Source organism: Dendropsophus ebraccatus, chromosome 9, assembly GCF_027789765.1.
Source record: "Dendropsophus ebraccatus isolate aDenEbr1 chromosome 9, aDenEbr1.pat, whole genome shotgun sequence".
Taxonomy (NCBI): Eukaryota; Metazoa; Chordata; class Amphibia; order Anura; family Hylidae; genus Dendropsophus; species Dendropsophus ebraccatus.
The window spans coordinates 34,399,819-34,420,589 of record NC_091462.1 but is presented as its reverse complement, the minus strand read 5'-3'; the positions used below and the strand labels follow the sequence as shown (position 1 = coordinate 34,420,589).

The 20,771-nt window shown below is 41.8% G+C and overlaps 2 protein-coding genes across 5 annotated transcripts in view; one reads left to right on the top strand and one right to left on the bottom strand.

Annotated features, from left to right (window-relative positions):
- The window catches only part of LOC138800850 (dynein axonemal heavy chain 11-like), a 268,385-nt gene extending 255,592 nt beyond the window's left edge, over positions 1-12,793 (top strand). For both annotated transcript variants that reach the window (XM_069982946.1, XM_069982947.1), the window contains 3 exons: positions 4,034-4,146; positions 7,762-7,902; positions 10,122-12,793. In XM_069982946.1, coding sequence (XP_069839047.1) covers positions 4,034-4,146; positions 7,762-7,902; positions 10,122-10,369 — 502 coding nt within the window. In that variant the 3' untranslated portion in view covers positions 10,370-12,793. The remainder of the gene's footprint in view (positions 1-4,033; positions 4,147-7,761; positions 7,903-10,121) is intronic.
- CDCA7 (cell division cycle associated 7) lies at positions 10,949-19,873 on the bottom strand. Of its 3 annotated transcripts, none has more exons than XM_069982948.1 (10): positions 19,697-19,873; positions 16,018-16,143; positions 15,495-15,593; positions 14,306-14,563; positions 13,927-14,001; positions 13,456-13,647; positions 12,819-12,959; positions 12,443-12,592; positions 12,215-12,351; positions 10,949-12,119 (listed from the first exon to the last, which is right to left on the bottom strand). In XM_069982948.1, the coding sequence occupies exons 1-10, from the start codon at positions 19,715-19,717 to the stop codon at positions 12,089-12,091; spliced, it is 1,230 nt and encodes a 409-aa protein (XP_069839049.1). In that variant the 5' UTR covers positions 19,718-19,873; the 3' UTR covers positions 10,949-12,088. The 3 variants fall into 3 exon arrangements, with proteins under 3 accessions (XP_069839049.1, XP_069839050.1, XP_069839052.1); XM_069982949.1 differs by lacking the exon at positions 19,697-19,873 and adding an exon at positions 19,211-19,299 and having other exon boundaries at positions 10,950-12,119; XM_069982951.1 differs by lacking the exon at positions 19,697-19,873 and adding an exon at positions 19,094-19,117 and having other exon boundaries at positions 10,950-12,119.
- Between the last annotated feature and the right edge of the window lie 898 nt (positions 19,874-20,771).

Here is a 20,771-nt window from a genome sequence, read left to right as displayed (position 1 = left end):
TATCAATCTGTTCAGCAGTTCCTGCTCTGTAATATACATGATCAGCGTGCCCTTTAAAAGAAAATGTTGTTCAAGGATAGACATTTGCTTTAAGGTCACCTCTAAACTCACTTTGCCCTAATCAAGGAGTCTTTGAAGCTCGTGATGAAATACAGCCGAATTTCTAGTAAGATCAAGGATGCCGGCATTTAAAACACTACAAATTTTTCTAAAATCTTGTTTTGTATGTATACATGAGTGTGCATAGAAATAGACAAGTCATCAAATGCTCCTGAAGAACTAAATTACTAACTAGATATTTAACACAGTTGAGAAATCAAAGCACACGCATGTGACTTTATCAGAAACTCGGAAGACTTTGTACTCTCATTACTTGGTCTTCGCGGCAGACAGAACAATGAGAGTTTTATTTCGAAAGCTTTGAAGTTTATTTGGAGAATTAAGACTAGAGCCGCATTGTGTCACAGAATCAACACAGCCTGTAAATGCCTTGGCCAGATCTGTTTTATGGGAGGTTATTTGCACTTTATATGTGATTGACTAGTATTCGAGATATGGAATGTCCAAAGATATGAGAATTATGCAAAAAGTCAACAAAACCTGGGTGTGAACATTTAGTGAAAGAGCCCAATGCTGCCATATGGTGTATTAGCCATAAATTGGTTTTGCCACCATAGTGATATGGCATCAATCTAATTATCTGGCGTCTAAAAGACTTTCTTGCAAGTTCATTTGATGACACTGATTCTAACGGCCCTATTACACAGGACGATTATTGTGCAAAAAAATTGTTGTATCGTTCAAATTTAAACCATAATCTTTCTGTGCAGGCAATGATCGAAAAATCGTTTATGTGTCGTTGATTGCATCTTTTAAGTTGACCATAAAACCATTGTTAATCATTTGATAATCGTTTGGTGTATGTACACAGGGACACAGGTACAGCAGGGAGAAGGCACAGACTCACCCCTTCTCCTTGGCGTAGGCCTGCTGTATCCTGCACTTGCCCGATTGGCGGACACAGCAAGGTGGCGCCTCATTTATTATGATTTACACCCGCTTGCATCATGATTTGGTACGCCGAGCGCAGGGTCGGACACACAGCTGGCTGGATACACTGGCGAGGAACTTTTTTGTGAATTTGGTTGGGGATAGGGGTGGGGCCTAATTTAAGACAGGCCTACAAGTACGCTGCTCTTAATAAATGTCCTCCCTTGTTTGTTCTTTTGCTGGAATGAGAAGGAGTAAACAGTCATGGTAACGATCATGGTTACTAAAATACCGGACACCTATCACTCTGTTACGGTGAACGATTTCAGGTCATTCCCAAAAGTGCTTGTTTGCAATCACTAATCGGCAAAAATAAAAAATGGTTTCGTTTAACAGGACCTCAACAATAAAGGGTCTGTTCTGCTTACCCACACCTTGAAATATTAGTAGGTCCTTACATAGTTAATGTCTAAGGGACCACCACTATGATGGCTGTAATACACACTCTCCCACAACAGTCAGGACTGGAGAAAACTAGGATTGGCAATACTCTTAGTGCCACAATCCAGCCTTGGGAATCCCCTGTATGACCACGAGTTCTATGGGGTTGTTGTAAAGCATATCTCAATACTATGCAGAAAGCTTAGGCAATATGGCCGCCCAATATGTACCTTTTTAAAAAAAAATAAAATATACATTAAGAAAATAAAATGTTTCAGTATTTGAAATTTGAATCTAGCTGACATTAAGTCGGCCATATAGCTACCATAGCTGTTGTAAAAGTGCCAGTCTAATAGTATATCTCATAGACAATAGTCATTCATCCCATAAAGAACACTACATTTAGCTTCCTGTATGCTGCATCGGCTGTAACTGAGTGTAGTAGAATACCAAGCTTTATATACCCCCTTTATATAGAAACCCTTGTAATCTCGAGCCATATTTTTGTCATCCCATTGACTGACACCATTTCTTCCAGCATCGCCTCTATTTCTTGGAACCATTTAAAGTCTTTCTTACCGTACACAACGTCGTGACATTTCTGTTCCATTAACAAGTGCTCTCCTTCTGTGACATTGCTTCGGAGGTCATCAGCAGCCAATAAGTAATGAGTCATTGATTTTCAAAGATTAGATGCTATTTTCCTTCATAAGAAGAAAAGTCAACTTTCCATAACATAATAAATCTTCGGCGTTTTCACTGCTTATTTGTCTGTCATTGGTGATGCGGTAATTGGAGTATCTTAGGTGTCAGTTCTCGATACTTTAAATTGCGGCAAATTCTCTATATTTATCAGTTTGAATTCCCTGTTTTGTGATTATTATATTACAAGGGCTGTATTCTATACGCTATCTGTAGTGATGAAAACAAACATGGAGACTAGAGATCAGTGCAGCTCGAGCATGCTCCAGTCTGATCATTTGGCATTCGAATACCGGTGGCTGAAGAAGTTGGATGCAGCCCTATGGAGTCCGGGAAAACATGGATACAGCCTATGTCCTATGGCTGTATCCATGTTTTCCAGACAGCCTTAGGGCTGCATCCAACTTCTTCGGCCAACGGCATTCAAATACTGAACAATCAGACTCAAGCATATTAATCAAGTGCTACACGCACGGGTTCGGGCAAATCTGAGCATGCTCGAGGTTCACCCATGTTTAGTATACATCGATAATGTTTGGTAAGTTGGGATCCCAATTCTGAAACCCTCACCAATTGGGTGGACATAGAGCCTATAACTCTCATTAAGATGAAAAAAATGACTTACTGCTGCTTGTCCTTGCACTTACTGTATTAGGCTAGGTTTACACCCACATAGTGTGAATTTAGACTTATGTTGTGATACAAGGAACTGCAGGGCTGTCTGTTTAAAAGGAACCTTGAACTACTAAAAGTACAGGGGGTTAGGCCCCTGTTGATCTAATATTGATGGCCTACACTGAACATCTATCATCAGAACCGCTTTAAGGTGTACTCCAAACATAGAGATGTTCTCAGACCCCTACCGATCGACAGTAGAGATGATTGAACGTCAGGAATTCTTAGGTTCGATCGAACTTGAACCTTCTTGAATCTTCGTCATTTGATTCCCTTCTGTTCCGTGGTAAAGGTGAAGCAAGCCCGAGTACCGCCTGGAAAACACGGATACAGCCTACAGCCTAGATCGTCCGGGCAGCCCATAGAAGATAGCGGTGGTCTGCTACCGCCACTCCTATTGCATTAGGCATCAACACCCTATTGCTATCTAGATCATTGGTCTTTCAACACGTTCAGCTGACATCATGTCGGCTTCGGCTGATCGTTGTCTTCTATAATGCTGCGTTTACACAGACAGATTTATCTGACAGATTTTGGAAGCCAAAGCCAGGAATGTATTTGAAAAGAGGAGTAATCCTAGTCTTTCCTTTATGACCTGATCCCTGTTTATAGTCTGTTCCTGGTTTGGGCTTCAAAGATCTGTCAGATAAATCTGTCTGTGTAAACGCACCCTTACACGAGACAATTATCAGCCGTAAAGGTCAAATATGGCCGATATTCGCTTCGTGTAATAGAGCCTTTACATTGGGAGTTCATCTCTGTCACACTTCTCATGGCTTATTCTAGCAATTGTCTTGAGTCTGAATACCCAGACCCCGATTGATCAAAATTTTTGACTTTTTTACAGTTCAAAAGTTATTTTTTTTAAAGGGCAGTGGTTGTGGACAAATTATGCAATGGTTTGTGCTACTTTTTGTAGAAAGCTCAGGGTATTGAGCTGAAAGTGCTCTAGGATGTGGTATAATTTTGCATACAAAGGTGTAAATGGAGATTTGGATCCACACAGTATGTTTATTTTCCATAGGCTGTAATACTGGACATGAAGCTTTGTTATCGGGACACTGGATTTTTATATATCTTGCTGGTTCTTCTGTGAGTGCATGTAGCGTACACAGCATTATAATATGATAAAAGGCATACACAAAGACAAAGGCCTATTTTATAACCCCTAGGTTTCCCGCCATTGTTGCACTGTAGCTGAGGGTCTCTGTTTCTTTTTTTCTAGGTACAGTGATCTGCTCCTTCGCTGTCGCGAACTCGATGCCTGGACTCAAGATCTTTGTCTCCCTAGTGTCGTCTGGATATCAGGCTTCTTCAACCCCCAGTCCTTCCTCACAGGTAGGGAGCACATCACAACTCATTAGTAATTTACTGCTACAGTAATTTTTATAATTACTGCCAGGAGGCCTCATTAAATTTGATCTAATGAATAAATATTGTATTTTTCAACATGATTATCAGAACAGCTTAAACTGTGCGCCATAAACAATTATTCCGCTCCACGCTCTATACTAGCTGAATGAAGGTTTGCCATCTTAGAATATATTTCTCAAACGGGGTACACATCCTTCATTGTGATATAGACTACTAAAGATGGTAACTAAAAAGGGACTGAATACAAATAGAAAAAGTTTTTACTTTACTTGTATGATACGTACTATTATGCTTACATGTTGGTCATTAAAGGGGTTGTCCTACCAACAACATTACAGATCCTATTACATGGTCAGATGCCTCCTGTAAGTGAGCGGCGGTCTGTTTTGTCAGTTTTGACAGCTGCATTTAAGTGGTTATCGTCGATTGGCCACATCCACTTATAGCCGCTGTCCCTGGCTGCTGAAAGTGTCCAGAAGGGTCATGGTTCAGAGCAGGGTCAAGGCATGACTCCTCTCTCAACCATCCTAGCGGTGACAGGGTATAAATAACACCCAATATCGTTAAGGGGTTAAACGGGGGTTAGGCAAACATGGCCACTTTCTTCCACAAGCAGATTCTCTCCTGTCCTTTACTGCTTTGTTCCATTGAAGTGAATGGAGGGGGTTCTAATATCACATACAACCTGAGGACAGGTGTGGTGGTGTTTTTGCAAGAAAGTATTTGTGCGTTTCTAATTCTGTAAAGCCCCTTTAACAAGGGGCCCCTTTGATTGAGGACGACTAGATATTTAGGGGTTTATTACAGAGGAAAACACAAATACCTACAATGAGGAAGCCTGACTAAGGGATAGAATTGTAAGCATATATGCACACAGAGTAATTTTAGCGTAAAACTCAGTGCAGAAACCGCCACTTGCTCCCCCACCCGAATTTCCGCCCGTTACATAGGCTTCATTATATGCTTGGGCAGATTCTGTCATCCACCCAAAAAAATAACATTAGGCACTTTAACTTGTAGCCGACGGTGTTATCTTTGGCTGGTCTTCCTGAGATTAGTGATCTGCTTCTCTTATGGCTCTACTAGGCATTGCTCTCAAAATGTAGTAAAAATATAGGTTTATCGCATCAACCAACAATTGTGCTATATACAGTCATCTTCATGCATACTTGTTCTAGTTGTGTCTATATGGTATGTAGGGCGGTGCACCCGGTACCTAGGAGCTTGCTAGGTTACGGTGACCAATCCAAACCAAAGAAAGTTCATACGAGGCACTCTATCCCATAAAATATCATACCTTTATTCTTTGCACACAAGTATACAAATGTCCACTTGAAAGATGTGTAAGGCAATGCGTTTCGACGCAACCGTCTTAATCGCAGCATATACTGTGATAAAGACGGTTGCGTCGAAACACGCTGCCTTACACATCTTTCAAGTGGACTTTTTTTTATACTTGTATGAACTTTCTTTGATTAAGCATTGCTCCCACCTAGCCAGAATCCTGCTCCACACTGATGAGGGGCAACACCCTGAAACAGCTGTCTGTGGATGGATACCTGGCCTAGGTTTTCCCTTGTCATTACATTGACTTATAGGGCCACTTAATATGGTGGTTTTGGTGGTTTCCCTACAGGAGCCACCCCTTGGCTGGGTCCTTTCCAGAGTGATATCTGGCTAGTCCTGTGTTTCAAGACTCTTGAATGAGGCTCCATAGGTTCCCAGAGGGCAATGCACCTAGGATTTCACTGCTTTGAGCACTTTAACTAGCAGCCAGTGGTGTTATCTTTGGCTGGTCTTCCTGAGATCAGTGATCTGCTTCTCTTATGTCAATTTTTTGGGCAGACAGCGGAATCCACACGATCATAGAATGGACTCTATGGAGCTGGGGGAGAGGGAAGTGGGAGCATCCGGGGACAAGTGTCATATTCCGCATGGAGTTTTCTGCTAGAATTACTCCGTGTGCATACACCCTAAGGGAATAGAGTGGGTGGTAGGAAGGGATAGCAGGAGACAGGAAGTACTGATTTGTGTGTGGACACACACAAACACACAATTTGCCCATCCCTGGAACATCTCCAAAATGCTGTCTTAGCCAATCAACACGGTTCATTTATATTCTCAAGATAACACTATAGATGTATACACCTTCCTGTAGGTTGCATCTTTTGGATAATCCATAAATTTCACTGGGAAAGAGATGGCCTTCATTACCCAGGGAAGATTTAACATTTTAGGATTAAACTTTCCTTGATGAGGAGAAACGGGGCTAAGACGCTGTCATTGCTTGTGGCCAAATTTACACCCGCACATGATGTCAAATAGCTGCACTATGTTTTCAATATTGCTGGGTTCTCAGAAGCCCGGCGGGCAGAAGGCTCTAGCCATCTTCTGCTTGCTGGGTGTCCACTTTAAACAGACCGCAGAGCCATACTGATACATCCTAATGCCTGGAATAGGACTCCTGACTTTAAGGTATTTTCGGAGTGCCTAAGGTTGAGCAGTATGAAGTAAATGGCTCTGTAAAGAGATCATTATTAGAGAGGAGCGAACCTCGAGCATGCTCAAATCTATCATGTATGTAATTACATGTAATTAAAAAACTAGTAATTAATACATGGATATGTTTTTCACATAGCCTTAGGGCTTTATCCAAGTTCAGCAGCCCCCGCTATGCCGAATGCTCGGGTTCGGATAGACTCGAGCATGCTCGAGGTTCGCTCATCTCTAATTATTATATTTAGAACCAAAAGCAGATCAATACATAGGGCAGTGCTCTCAAACTTTTTGTACTGGAGCCTCACCCAACCAACCAAGAAAGTGCCTGGGCCTCACCAGACTGACCAAGAGGGTGCCTAGGCCTCACTATCTGTGGTGAAAGTCCATTTAAAAGGTGAAAATAATGTTAGGGCTACCTTTTACCCGTCTCCCAAGCTCTATATGCTAATAAAGCAAATACAAAATAACTTAATAATGTTGCTAAAATTGAGATTTTTGCTAACAGCAAAAGTACTGTGCAGATCATAGTTGCTTTTTGAAACTGGATCCTCAGCTGGGCCTCACCAACAACTAGGGGGCGCCTCACTGGTGAGGCCCGGCTCACAGTTTGAGAAGCACTGACATAGGGTAACGTTATAAAGTTCAATGATCGTACATCCCAGTGTTTGGTGCTTATAAAGTGGATAAGTCCTTAGTGTTCATGATAAGAAGCAACACTACTCCAATCTTCACTGAAATTAGATAAAGCTACAGAATCGGCTTAGGTATCCCATACAAGCGTCAATGAAGATTACCCATTGATACACATTATAATAGAATTACCAGAGGTTAATACAGTTTAGCAGTCATCAATACATCATAGCTATATAATGATATGTGCAATGTGTACGCCTGCTGGAAAATAAGCTCTTTTGCCACTACGCCACTTATTTCGCTCATGCCATTTATCTAACTACGAAACATACATTTATGTGAATATCACATCTTGAAAACTGGTGTTTAGCTCTGTGGTTACAGATGCTGCGTGATTATAAAAAGAACCAATTTGAGAATGATATTCAACTAAAACAATTCTTGCAGCTGTCATGCAAAGTTTGGCGCGGAAAAATGAATGGCCCCTGGATAAGATGCATCTGACTGTAGACGTAATGAAGAAATACAAGGAGGAATTTTCACAGCCAGCCCGGGAAGGTGCATACATATATGGGCTGCACCTGGAAGGTAGGAGAGCACATATAAACTATATATACATATGCTTAAGGTTATCTTAGGCCGGACTACACTAAGACGTCTGGTTGCTAAACCGAGAAACCAGTGTCACGCTGCCATGACTGAACAGCTCTGCCACTCATGCAAGTGAACGGGGTCATGTTGTGATGTAACACAACCTATTGAGTGGCAATACTGTGTTACATGAAGGTTTCTTTGTTGCATGACCAGAAAAAAAACATGTCCCCAGCCATATGGTGAACATTTAGGCCTTATTCACACATCATGCATTTTAAATACAGCATGCGAATCGGTCTGCACTTCACACCAGTTGCAGTAAAGTAGTCCTATCTGGGGCGCTTAATAAATGTCCCCTAGATGTGTGTCCCACATCTATCTTTCCATGAATAGTTTTAATGCCTCACTCTGATCTGCTTGCAGCTGCCAGGGGTGGTTAAGAAGCTGTAAAGTAAAGCCAAATATTTAATGCATAACTTCAGTTGATTAGCAAATTTCCAAAAAAACAGCCATCTCTATTATTCTCAGCTTCCCAACCACCTCCACAGCCCTAGTTTCCAAATGGGAACACAGATTTAATGCCTGGATCCATGTGATATAATCCTAAATCTGCATTTGTGTAAAAAATCTTGTATGTTGCAAGCTAAAATTTCTAGCTTGAGTGAGTTTGTATCTGGTGTATGGCCTGAGGTATTAAAAGTGCACCATGAGGACCACAGCCAAATCAGCAATGAAGTCCACGAAGAACATTAACAAGAAGAGTTATGCACCACCCCCCTCAGGCCCATTACTAAACATAACAGGAGGTCTAGTCTAAAGGCTCTATTCTATGGAACGATTATCGGCCGTATCTGGCCGATAATAGACCCGTGGAATAGAAGGCAACGATCAGCCAACATCATTCATGTCGGCTGATCGTTGCAGTCGTTCGTTTTTCAACATGTTGAAAAACAAAACTTATACAGCAAGGATCTTCTGCATGCTATGGGCTCTGCCTGGACGATCTAGTTATCATCCAGGCAGCTTCCCCCCCCGCACTCACCTGCCGAGTGTAATAGAGGTGGCGGCGAGCAGGGAACGAGGAGCAAACGAGCACTGATAGCACTCGTTTGCTCCTCATAGTCTCCCTGTAGAATAGGGGCTTAAGGGTCCATATACACAGGAAGATTATCTGACAGACTGACAAAGATTTAAAGCCAAAGCCAGAAACAGATCAGGTCATAAGACTGGGATTTCTCCTCTTTTGAAATCCATTTCTGGCTTTGGCTTCAAATCTTTGGCAGATAATCTGTGTAAATGGATCCTAAATTACTATACGGAATAATTATCTTGGCCGATTTAAACATCTTCCCTGCTCCTAGCATCAAATTCACATGATGCCGGGCGGTGAGTCATTCCATATCATTGCTTACCCGTCCATGGTGCTGTATTTCACTGCGCCAGCTCCCGGATCGCGCCGCCCTTTTCTCCCGTCCGCTTCCTGGGCAGAGCTGCGGCTTGAGACGTGACGTCTCAAGGCAGCACAGCCATTTAGCGGTAGTAGCTGAGTCCCGCCTCGGGACGGGAGAACAGGGCGGCACGATTCGGCGCTGGAACCGGGGAGGTAAGTCACCGTAGCCTTCTATTTCCACCCCCTCCCCGGCCGTACACAGATTATACACCTGCACACAAACAGAGATATGGCAGATCTCCCCTACACTACAGCCTATATGTGTTATTATCCTGAGAAGGGGATATAGTATTGGTCTAATCTCACTGGGTTCTAGTTACAAGCAACACACCTATAAAGAAACAACTGAACCTCCATAACTAATTACCATACAAAGAATACTTTATTACATAAAAAAATAAAGGTTGTTCACCGAAACGTGCGTTGGGGTGGGGGCAACTGTCCGGCTGGTACATCACCTCCATTTGGGTAAGATAATACATTTTGTATGATTATTTTTATGATGGAGTTGGTTTAGGGTGGGTTTATGGTAGTATACCTATGAATTGTATTTTATCCCTGACCATCTCTCCACACATTGCCTGACAGTAGCACCCCTCATTTGTATGTTTTATTTGTTGGTTTTTAATGTATTTTCTCAGTCGCAGTTCACTGTATAGATTATACACCTGGCCCGGAGTACCCCTATAAATTTTTAGTATACTATTGCTGATGGCAAGAGGATATTAAGATATTCTAACTAAACCTATTCTGTTGTATCCAGGGGCTCAGTGGGATGTTCAGGGAGGGCACATTGTCGAAGCGCGTTTAAAGGCTCCCAATCCCATGATGCCTGTAATATTTGTGAGAGCAATTCCCAATGACAGACAAGACACAAGGAACACGTACGAGTGCCCTGTTTACAAGACAAAAATAAGAGGATCAACCTACTTCTGGGCATTCCACCTGAAGACCAAGGAGAGACCTTCAAAATGGGTTCTAGCTGGTGTGGCTTTACTGTTAAGTGTGTAATGTCAATTTAATTAGAAACCAATAATAAAACAACCACCGTAAAGGGGGGGAGGGGGGGGGAAACACGTTTCCTGTCTGAATTTGTTATAAAAAAAACACAACATGTTTGGGTTGATCAGTAATATGTGCACCTTACAACCACAGCAAGGGCAATATCAATTTTTGAATTATGAGTGGGGAAAGTTCACCAGCGAGCTATACAATTGTCGGTCTCTACATATAATACGCTCTCTAGGCAGCTGTTTAAAAGGACTATAAAATTTAATCAGACACAAACAACCACCGCGACGATTCAGTCGCTGCAGGAATGGTGATTATCTAAACAACTTGAATATTATATGCCTTTTATATATCATCCTGCATCAAAATCATAGCCAGCTGTCTCCATTTTAATTATATATTCTGAAAATAGATTATGAACAAAAACCCCTCACAAAACAGTATGCGTGTAGCTTCCACCAAGAGCGGCTCCAGGGAGGGAGGACTTTTCTTTCACTTTAACAAAAAATAAAAATCCCATTTGTGTGGATTGATGTACGAGAAGTGACACATGAACAGATACACATATGTAAAACAACTAGTTTATTTAAAACATGAACTGGTTAAGAAGCTTAATACAGTTTATAACCCAGCAAATAAAAAAAAAAATTGGAAAAAAGTTAGTACACATTCAACATTTACTTGGTCCTGTTCAATAAAAAAAAAAAAAAAAAAAATTAAAATACAATTTTCCAAAAATTCAAATGTGCTGAGAAGCAAGCTAAATGGTGTCATCCTATTAATCCTCTTGGAAGTGTATGAATAATTTGGTATCAAAGTGTGTCTTTACACAGAGTGGGTCGGGATACTCCCCCTATGGCCAAGGGATAACAGTAAGTTTCAGGTGTCAATTTCTTCATATACTTCCAGGATGGCACAATACAGAACCAATGCGTGAGATTAGTCATACTCAGAAGTCATTAGAACAGACAAGTTCTCTTTACAACAGAACTAACATTTCCATAAAGCAAGCAAAGAGGTGCAAATATACAGTCAGTAGCACGTGTAGGTGATTACCACCATCATTTCATTACAGAAACATGTTTAAATCAAACCATTGAATTAAAATGAGCTGCACAGCTAAGTAGCTGCTTACAATATCAGATTGTCCTCTCCCCTTTCATCCTACAAAGTCCACCAAATGACTTGTCTCTTGGAAATACTAAGATCCAGTCATGTCAGGATCCATTGTTTACAGGATATATAAGAGAACAGTAGCTTTTGTCATCTAGGAGAGGTTTTAATAGCAAAATATATAGGTCACTTATCTAGAAAAGCAAACCTTCATTTGGTCTATGTACAGATATGAACACTTTTTACAATATACAACAACCCAATTGGTCAAAGCGGTCCAAAAAAGGTCAAATGTCAATAGGCTGCTAGGGATAACAAGGCTAGGCTTTGTTAGTTAACAGTTTGGATACATGATAATTTGTTTACTTTATAGCTTGCCAAGTTGAACAGTAACAAGAACTTTTATTAAGGTTCCCAGATAGGAAAGTTAACTTTTTTTTAATTTCCTTTTTAAGGAAATATTATGGATTGCTGTATGCAGAGTACTTCTCATTTACATTCATATTCAGAGCATAAATCTAATGTACATTGCCCCTGAAATTATACAAGAAATTCTTATTGTCACCATCGCAGTCTAGTGTAGTCCAAGGCAGCATAATAATAGTTTCAGTCTTCCATTTCCAGTTCACGTTTTAAGCTGCAAAGAACACAAAAACAGAAAATAAAATTTTTGTCTAAACACAACTGTGAAGATGCAAAGTGCATCTGTGCAATGCTAGAGTTACACAATACCTGTTTAGATAGGCATGTACGTTGTCATATCCATGGTACTTGGCCAGGTAGACCAATACACCTGTGGCACACCTGCCATTGCGCTGTCTACAGAAACTGCAGTTACAGATCCCTCTGCATGGCGGGCATCTCCATTCCTGGAAAGAAGAGAAACAAGTTAAATATGAAGCTAAGTAAGCTTTAGAAAAATTACAGTAGGTAACAGGACATGGTAAACAGCAGACTTACTGGATCTAATAATGCAGTCTTCACTTCCTCTCCATATCTGTTCTTGAGACAAGGGCCACAGAACTGGCCTCTCACCCCCATGCAGTCAGGATTACGGCAATTGGTTTTTGTGTCTGTAGTCTTTTGGCGACACTGATGACAGGTTGAACCCTAAGTTAAAAACAATAAAAAGTACATAAATATGCATATTCTATAAAATGCTAGTGAAGAACAACATCACATACACCGTTAACTGTCTATGGAGACATATCACTGGTGACACTCATTGCAAGTCTGGCAGCAGATTATTCTACATGTAGGCCCTTTAAAAGGTTATTATAACTCCGTACTCAAAAAATACTTAATGTTGTATAAAGGGAAATAAAAGGATACTTACTGTTGCTCTGTTGTAGACTTTTTCTCGTGCATTGACACAGATGGCATCCAGTTCCTCCTGAGTTATTTCTTCAACTGGTCGAATTATATGGGGGATCGACAAAGAACTCTGCCGACGGTATCTGGGCACATAATTGTCTTCCTGTAAAGAAATTTAACATATTATCCGGGATCAGAGGTCATATCATGGAGATGTTGTTTTCATACCAAAAAAGAATTTTAAGTTGATAATTCAAAAAACAAAAGTGTTCTGCCAGTGGAAGCAAAGACTAAACAAGAACTGCATTAATGATCTATTGGGAGCACTGGAGATAGAGTATAGTATTAGCCTATCGAGTATAGTATTAGCCTATCTTCAGAACTCCCATAGGTAATGAATACAGCAATGGCCAAGACTGCACACTGACCCTCCACATTATTCAGAATGGCGTTCTTGAGAGCACAGTAAGTGCAATTGGTTGGACCCCTATGATCAGATACTGTGAACGGAGGAAATGTCTATGGTGGTAAAACCCCTAGGGGCAAGGAGATAAATAAAATGTGAACTATAAATGGCAAGATAAGCAGATCATTACTTTACAACTGGCAGCTTTACTGTTCTATTATTCTGAGGCCTGACAAGGAATGGGTGAACTTACATCATACTCATCATCCATCTTTCTTTTTCTAATCAAACAGTAGCGATCCTCATCCACACTATCATCATCTGGAGTGGGGCTGGGTGGACCATCAATAAGAGATCTAGATCTGGTATGAGGTCGTGAGGTTCTTTCCGGATTCCTCCTTATATGTCCTGGTGTGCGTGGTGTTCTTGAAGTCCGCTTTGTTTTCTGAAAGTAAAAAAAAACAAGTTTAATAAGAGTCAGGTTTACTTCTTACTGTATTTAGCCCTTTTCTTCCTCCCTTATCCCATACAACATCTACAAAGCTCTAGAGGTAAGACTGCTGGCACTAGATTAGCACTGACACAGTCACCTGTTTCTTAAATCTATTATGATTGTAATATGTCAACCTCTTTTATGCTTTGCTCATTGTTACACCTCAATAGATATTAAAAGCAAAAGGGGGAGAAAAAAAAAAGAGGAATAAATAATTTATCAGAAACTTACCATGGCAGGCGAGAATGGACCTGGGCTCGACAAGAAGTCAGGAAAGCTTTTCAGATCTGCCATCAACTTCGCAAGCTGAAAAATAGGATTGTCACAAAATTAGTGTCATTTAAAGGTTGTTTTTTTTTTTTTTACAACAATGAAACAGTTCACAGAAAGAAAAATCCCAGACTTGCATTGCAATACACTTGCAACTTAATGATCGTTAACCTTTAAGGACAGATCGGGTTTTCTATTAAAAAAAACAAACCTAAGGAAGTAAAATGACACGTTTTATTTTTAGCAAGACCAGTAATAGATAATGAATAAAATAGCAGTGCACGCCAGGCAAGGTATTTCTTCTACATTGTGCATGAACATATCCAAACACTTCACGTACCATTTCTTTGTTCTGTTTAATGTTCAATGCACGTTTCTCCAAAAAATTGGGTCCGCTTTCGCTGTCCGACTCCTCAGACTCTACCTTTTCTTCTTCCTTTGCCTTTGTCGTTTTTTCCTTCTTTGGTGGACTTATTCTTGGACTTTTTTTCAGAGGAAACTTCAGAGCTACTTTCAGAGGTTCATTCTTTTTGGCTTGACCTCTTGTGGACCTTCTAAGAATTTTAGGTCTCTCTTCTTCAGAGTCTGATTCAATTTTCTTTATGAGGGAACAAAAAAAAAAAAAAAAAGATAAAATAGATTTATACACAACAAGCATCAGACAGTAACTTGTGTCATTTGGCCTTGGGTACAGTAAAGCAGCTTGTATCTTTCAAAGAATATAAAAGTAACACGTCTCTGATTGATGTTATACTACTTGTGCAACTCAAGGCTTTTCTACGGCAGCAACAGAGCCGAAACCAGATTTGCTGTATAGCCCAAGACTTAGGGCACAGCTTTAAGAGTGGTAGAATTGTGGCAATACTGTGACTCAATTTCAGTGTTTCACTATGGTAAACGTGTGCAACCATTACCAAGTCAGTTTTTTTTTCACCATTGAAAAACCTTGAAATGATGCGAGTCTTCGTAGTGCCACCATTTTACCGCAAACTTCGCGTACCATTATAGAACTCTAACAAATGAAACCTTTATCATTTTTATGCTGATTCGCTGCCTGAATCAGGAGTCATTAGGTTTGTCCCTAGCAGCTTCTCCCTGCCTCTTTGCTTATAGGTAGAGATCCATCAGCCAAGGTGGGCACGGTTGGCAGAAGCCACAAGGGACTGCTCTGTTAAAAGGGTTATCCAGTGTTAGAAAAACATGGCCACTTTCTTCCAGAGACAACACAATTCTAGTCTCCAGTTTAGGTGTAGTTTGCTATTAAGCGCCATTCACTTCAATGGGACAGAGTTGCAAAACCCCATGCACAATGGAGAAAATTGTGCTGTCTCTGGAAGAAAGTGGCCATGTTTTTCTAACGCTGCATAAGTCCTTTAACTTGTGGTTTAGGTAGCATGAAAGTGAGGACAGGTTCCCTTTAGTTTTAAATAGATGCAAGTTTTTATTGTGGGTTTGATTGAACTTCAAAGTTCTTCTTATATACAACAAACAATGGCAGTTCATCCCCAGTAAAACCAAACACTACTCACCATATCATCTCCAGAAAATCCACAAAAGGATTCGGCATCTGAATCCTGAGAGAACAGTCTGGCCAGTTCTCTACTTGTACCTTTTCTAAACATGTTTTTCTGAAAAAAAAAAAAAAAAAAAAAAAAATTAAAAAGAAAAATATACATACACTTTTAGCTTTGTAATTTTCCATAAAATGCTCAGAGCGAAAATCACATTTACAAGTGCACTATAAAAGAATAGCTTTTGTTACTAAGAAAATGGCCGAGGTTTAATAACCATTTCAGAGCTGTTACGGCAATCATCAAGCATCTTAGGTCAGGTGACATTTCAAAGGGGAGAATAAGTAGATAATCTACTCCCAACAATTACTACCTAGACCCACTAGCAAAAAGTAAAATGAAATTACAGGAGATGGTGTATATTCATAAGCGCTCTATAGAAATGTTAGCAGAAGCATGCAGGTTCTAATCAAGCACAACACATTACTTGCATTTCCAGCATGGAAGGCGCAGTTCCCGAGCATGCTTCTACCACACTTACTGTGTTTGCAAAATTATCTGAGCCAAAACTGTCACAACTGTCATCGGAGGATGATGAGGTCTCCATGGAAATCAATTTCACATTCCGAAATTTTCTGAAATTCTTGGATTTGGAAAGTGCGTCTCGCTGCAAAGAGAAAGCAGGGAGATTTTATTTTTTCTTAAAACTTCGGACAGAAGAATAAAAGAAAACATGATAAATATTACACAGACACTACTGTGGGACTGAAACGCTGCATCCACATTCCCTAAAGGGGTTATCCAGTGCTACAAAACACGGCCACTTTCCCCCTACTGTAGTCTCCAGTTTAGGTGGGGTTTTGAAACTCAGTTCCATTGAAGTAAATGGAGCTTAATTGCAAACCGCACCTGAACTGGAGACAACAGTAGGGGGAAAAGTGGCCATGTTTTTGTAGCGCTGGATAAACCCTTTAATACCTTTAAGTGTGAAGCATGCAGAGGTGTAGCTTTTAGCTATAATATGGAAAGCCCCCCCATGTACCATTTATAACACTGATATTTTCTTACGTGATAAAAGGTACTGTTGGGCCTCTGAAGACTGAGGGCCAAGGCACAATTGCGACCTCTGCATCCTTTATAGTTATTCTCTAGACAACCCCTTTACTAATATAATACAGGACTTGCTGGCGGTGCTGATAACAGCAATCTCCTATCCAGGAAGCAGGTGTTCACACCTCACTGTTGTAATAACTGTATTTACTACAGTATAACCGCACTTCCTGCACCCCTATATATCATCTGTAGCACAATGTATCGTCTTCTTACCATGTTATCTATAATAAGTCTCATTGACTTTTTCTGATTCTAGATTTGGAAACCAGTCTTGTTTCCCACATAAACTGGACAATCAGAAAGGGCAGCTTCACACAGGACAGATCGCAGCGGAAATCTCGCTGCAAGATCTGCTACGATCCAAGGTCCTGGCAGTTCCTTGTGAATACATACTATGAATACGGATGTTACAGACCACACGAGTATGTAAATCACCCGTCCCCTTAACAGGCTGCCAGCATATACATTACCTGTCTTCAATCAGACTTGCTGCACGGGGTCCCAGCTTCCTGCTCTCCCACCCAGCCAATCAGTGCATTGCCCAGCCGCAACCACTGATTGGCTGGGTGGGAGGGCAGGAAGCCGGGACCCCGTGCAGCAAGTCGGATTGAAGACAGGTAATGTATAGCCGGCAGCCTATTAAGGGGGCGGGTGATTTACATACTCGTGCGGTCTGTAAGACCTGTATTCATAGTATGTATTCACAAGGAACTGCCAGGACCTTGGATCGTAGCAGATCTTGCAGCGATTCGTCCTGTGTGAAGCTGCCCTTAAAGAGGATGTACCATCAGGTGCATACTCTTTAATCTGACCCACGGCTCGACAGCGCCGTCACAGGAAGGTCTATGGGGGTCTTATCAAAGCAAAGGGACACTGTGCATAAGGTAGTGTGGAAAGCCATCATCTAGTCTGGATAAGGTCACAACCAGGACTGCTTAGACAACACAAAGTGCTGATGGTGTCAGTATAAATTCTGTCACATCTTTTCCTGGTTACGGCTACTGATAAACCTGCTGCGAGTGAACCTGGCCTTAAAGTGATTGTCCAGCGAAAATCTCTTTCAAATCAACTGGTGTCAGAAAGTTATATAGATTTGTAATTAACTTCTATAAAAAAAATCTCAAGTCTTTCCATACTTATCAGCTGCTGTATGTCCTGCAGGAGGTGGTGTATTCTTTTCAGTGTGACAGTACTCTCTGCTGACAACTCTGTCTGTTTTCTATAAATCCCCAAATCCCCATAGAAAACCTCTCTTGCTCTGGACAGTTCCTGTCTCGGCCAGAGATGTCAGCAGAGAGCACTGTGTTAGATGTCAGATTTCCTACATGACATACAGCAGCTAATAAGTGTGGGAAGACTTGAGATTTTTTTTTTTATAGAAGTAAATGATAAATCTATAGAACTTTCTGACAGCAGTTGATTTGAAAGAAAAAGATTTTCGCTGGACGACCCCTTTAAACCACTTTCACATAGGCCAATCATCAACAAGGAGTGTTGCTAGAAATTTACAGTACTAGTGAAGCTCTAGGCTCGGTGGTCGGCTTACCAGCTGGCTTCCTTCGGACTCTGAGCAGCTCCTCCCTGGGTGTCTGGAAAAGCTGCATCCAGTCCTGGGAAACTTCTCCCACTTTCTCAGGACATGATCTAGTTTTTCTAGGCACCCAGAGCAATAAAGTTCAAAAGCAGCTGGCTGACAAGCCGACCACAGTCCCTGGTATAGCACTTCACTAGTACCGTAACTTTGCTCATCCCTAGTTGCTAGAAAAAGGCCTTCAGTCTATAATCTACCTGTATAGAAGTGACAACAATTAGCCAAGAAGCAGGAAAATGTCTGCGAAAATTTGATTACCACACAAATCCCTGTGCAGCCAAAAGCAACACAGTTAAATGGCCACACAAACAATACAGGAATCATTTGTGCGGCCTTCCAAAGGTGCTGCAAACAAGAGCTGCTCGGTGCTCACTCGCACTACCCCATAACTGGCCATGTAAGAGGACACTGGAACTGTACACACTAAAGGCCCTATTGCACCGGACGATAAGTGTTCACAAAATCGTCCAAACAACCGCTATTACGAAAAACCTGAAATCGTTTGCCAATTTACATGGAAAGCTAACAGTTACTTATGATCGTTCTTGCGGTCGTCTTCTCGTCGCTATTGCGTTCGTCACTACTGTGAACGACTTCTTATTCAATGCGAACGAGCAACGATAAAAATAGGTCCAGGTCTTATTAAACGATCAACGATTTCTCGTTCAGTCATTAACTGCTATTCAAATGAACAATTACCGTTAAGATTCAAATGATTTAACGATAATCTGAACGATAATCATCCGGTGGAATAGGGCCCTAACTTTCCATTGTGATTGACACTACAAACAGTCCTAGCACTCTCACACACAGCTATTAGACCGCCATGACTATTGCGAAGAGACGCCCCCACCCCAACAATCCAATTGTTCACTATGTGGCCCCTGCACATGGCCGAGCAGTCGGAGCCCACCTCTTATATTGAAACTAAAGCCCCTTTAACCCCTTCCTGGTCTATTGTGGCACCAATAGAAAGTAAAAATAAGTGAGCCCCCATACAACTCAGATAGAGAAGGTTATCACGTTATACATGTTATTAGAAAAATGTGCCACTGGCTGTGTCCAGCATGCTGGGAGATGTAGTGCCCCCACCACACACACAGCTGCAAGGACTTCTCCTCACAGCATTTGGCGGGCTTTAGCAGAATCACGTGACCCGCACCCTTTCCCCGCCGGGCAGAGGAGCCACGTGCGCTCCCGCATACAGCAGCGGCAGTGCACACAGTGCGGCTCCGAGTCCGCAAGTCATATTGCCGTCTGCAGCCGCTGGGTGCTTTACCGGTATGGAGAACTACAAGTCCCAGCATGACTCAGTTTTAGTTCTCTAACACTTAAGAGAGTTCAGTCAGCAAAAGGAGTAGAAGTGACTGGAAGGCAGAGAAGGTGTACTGAGCGAGCCCCCCACCCAGGGCTGCGGGGGTCTCTGCACTCTATGGGACGCGTACAAAATGTAATCACATGCACAGAGGGACAGCAAGCTGCAGCCTGACTCTTGTCACTGCAGACGGGCACTCACCTGTAGCTTAAAGGGATCCATGATAATGATGATGATAAAGAGCCGCGGAGGAGAAGTGCACACAGGTGGGTACAGCGCCGGACTCTGATTTCCCGCGAAAGTTTCCGCGCGAAAAGTTCATAACGAGGGGCGGGGAAGAGAGGGGGCGTGGTCTTCTCTCATAACAAGAACAGCGCGAGGTGTATAGAAAGGGGGCGTGTCTGCTGTGCTGCTCTGCGTGCAGGGGACGTGGCTACTCGGCTGTAGTGAAATTATTATGTAAGGGGGCGTGGCTACACGCTGCTGTAGCGCGCTATGTGCAGTGGGCGTGGCTTCTCTCCTGTGGTACGGGGCGCCCCCCCGTCCCTGCAGGGTCATAGAGGAGTCAGAGCTGGCGCCAATTCTAGATTTATTATCGCTATAAAGTGAGGAGGAAGGATCTGAGCCCATTAGTCAGTGCGTGTGCTGCAGCTTCATTTCCTGAGGAGACTGATTGTCATACACGCTCTGACTGGTGTGGGTAGAAGTAATAAGTACATGGTGAAGCCTCCACACGGTTTCCTTATTAATCTTGTTGAAAAAACCATATTAAACAACTATTGTACTGGGATATGCTGCGTTTACTAGGAACGATTATCGTGCGAATTTGCACGATAACGGTCGAATTCGAACGATAATCGTACGTGTAAACGCAGCGAACGATCAACGATTGCTCTTTCAACAGGTTCGCAAAAAATTCGCAGATCGTTCCATGTGAACAGTCGTTTGCCAACTTAACCAATGTGTGAGGCTTAAACGTTCGCAAAACGAATTTCCGTACGATATATCGTACCGTCTAAACGCTGATCGTTATGAAAAAAAAACGTTACTCCGACATTGTTAATCGCACGATCGGGCGAATTATCGTTCTGTGTAAACGTAGCAATAGAAGAAGCAATAGGAAGACTCCAGTAACAAATGGAAGACATGGGTACGGCCTATGGCCTATTGCTGTATCCATGTTTTTCAGGACTCCTTAGGGCTGGGTTACATACTCCATTGAAGTGACAGTACCAGGATTCACATTGGATTTCGCTGCAAACTCGCAGTGTCAAAT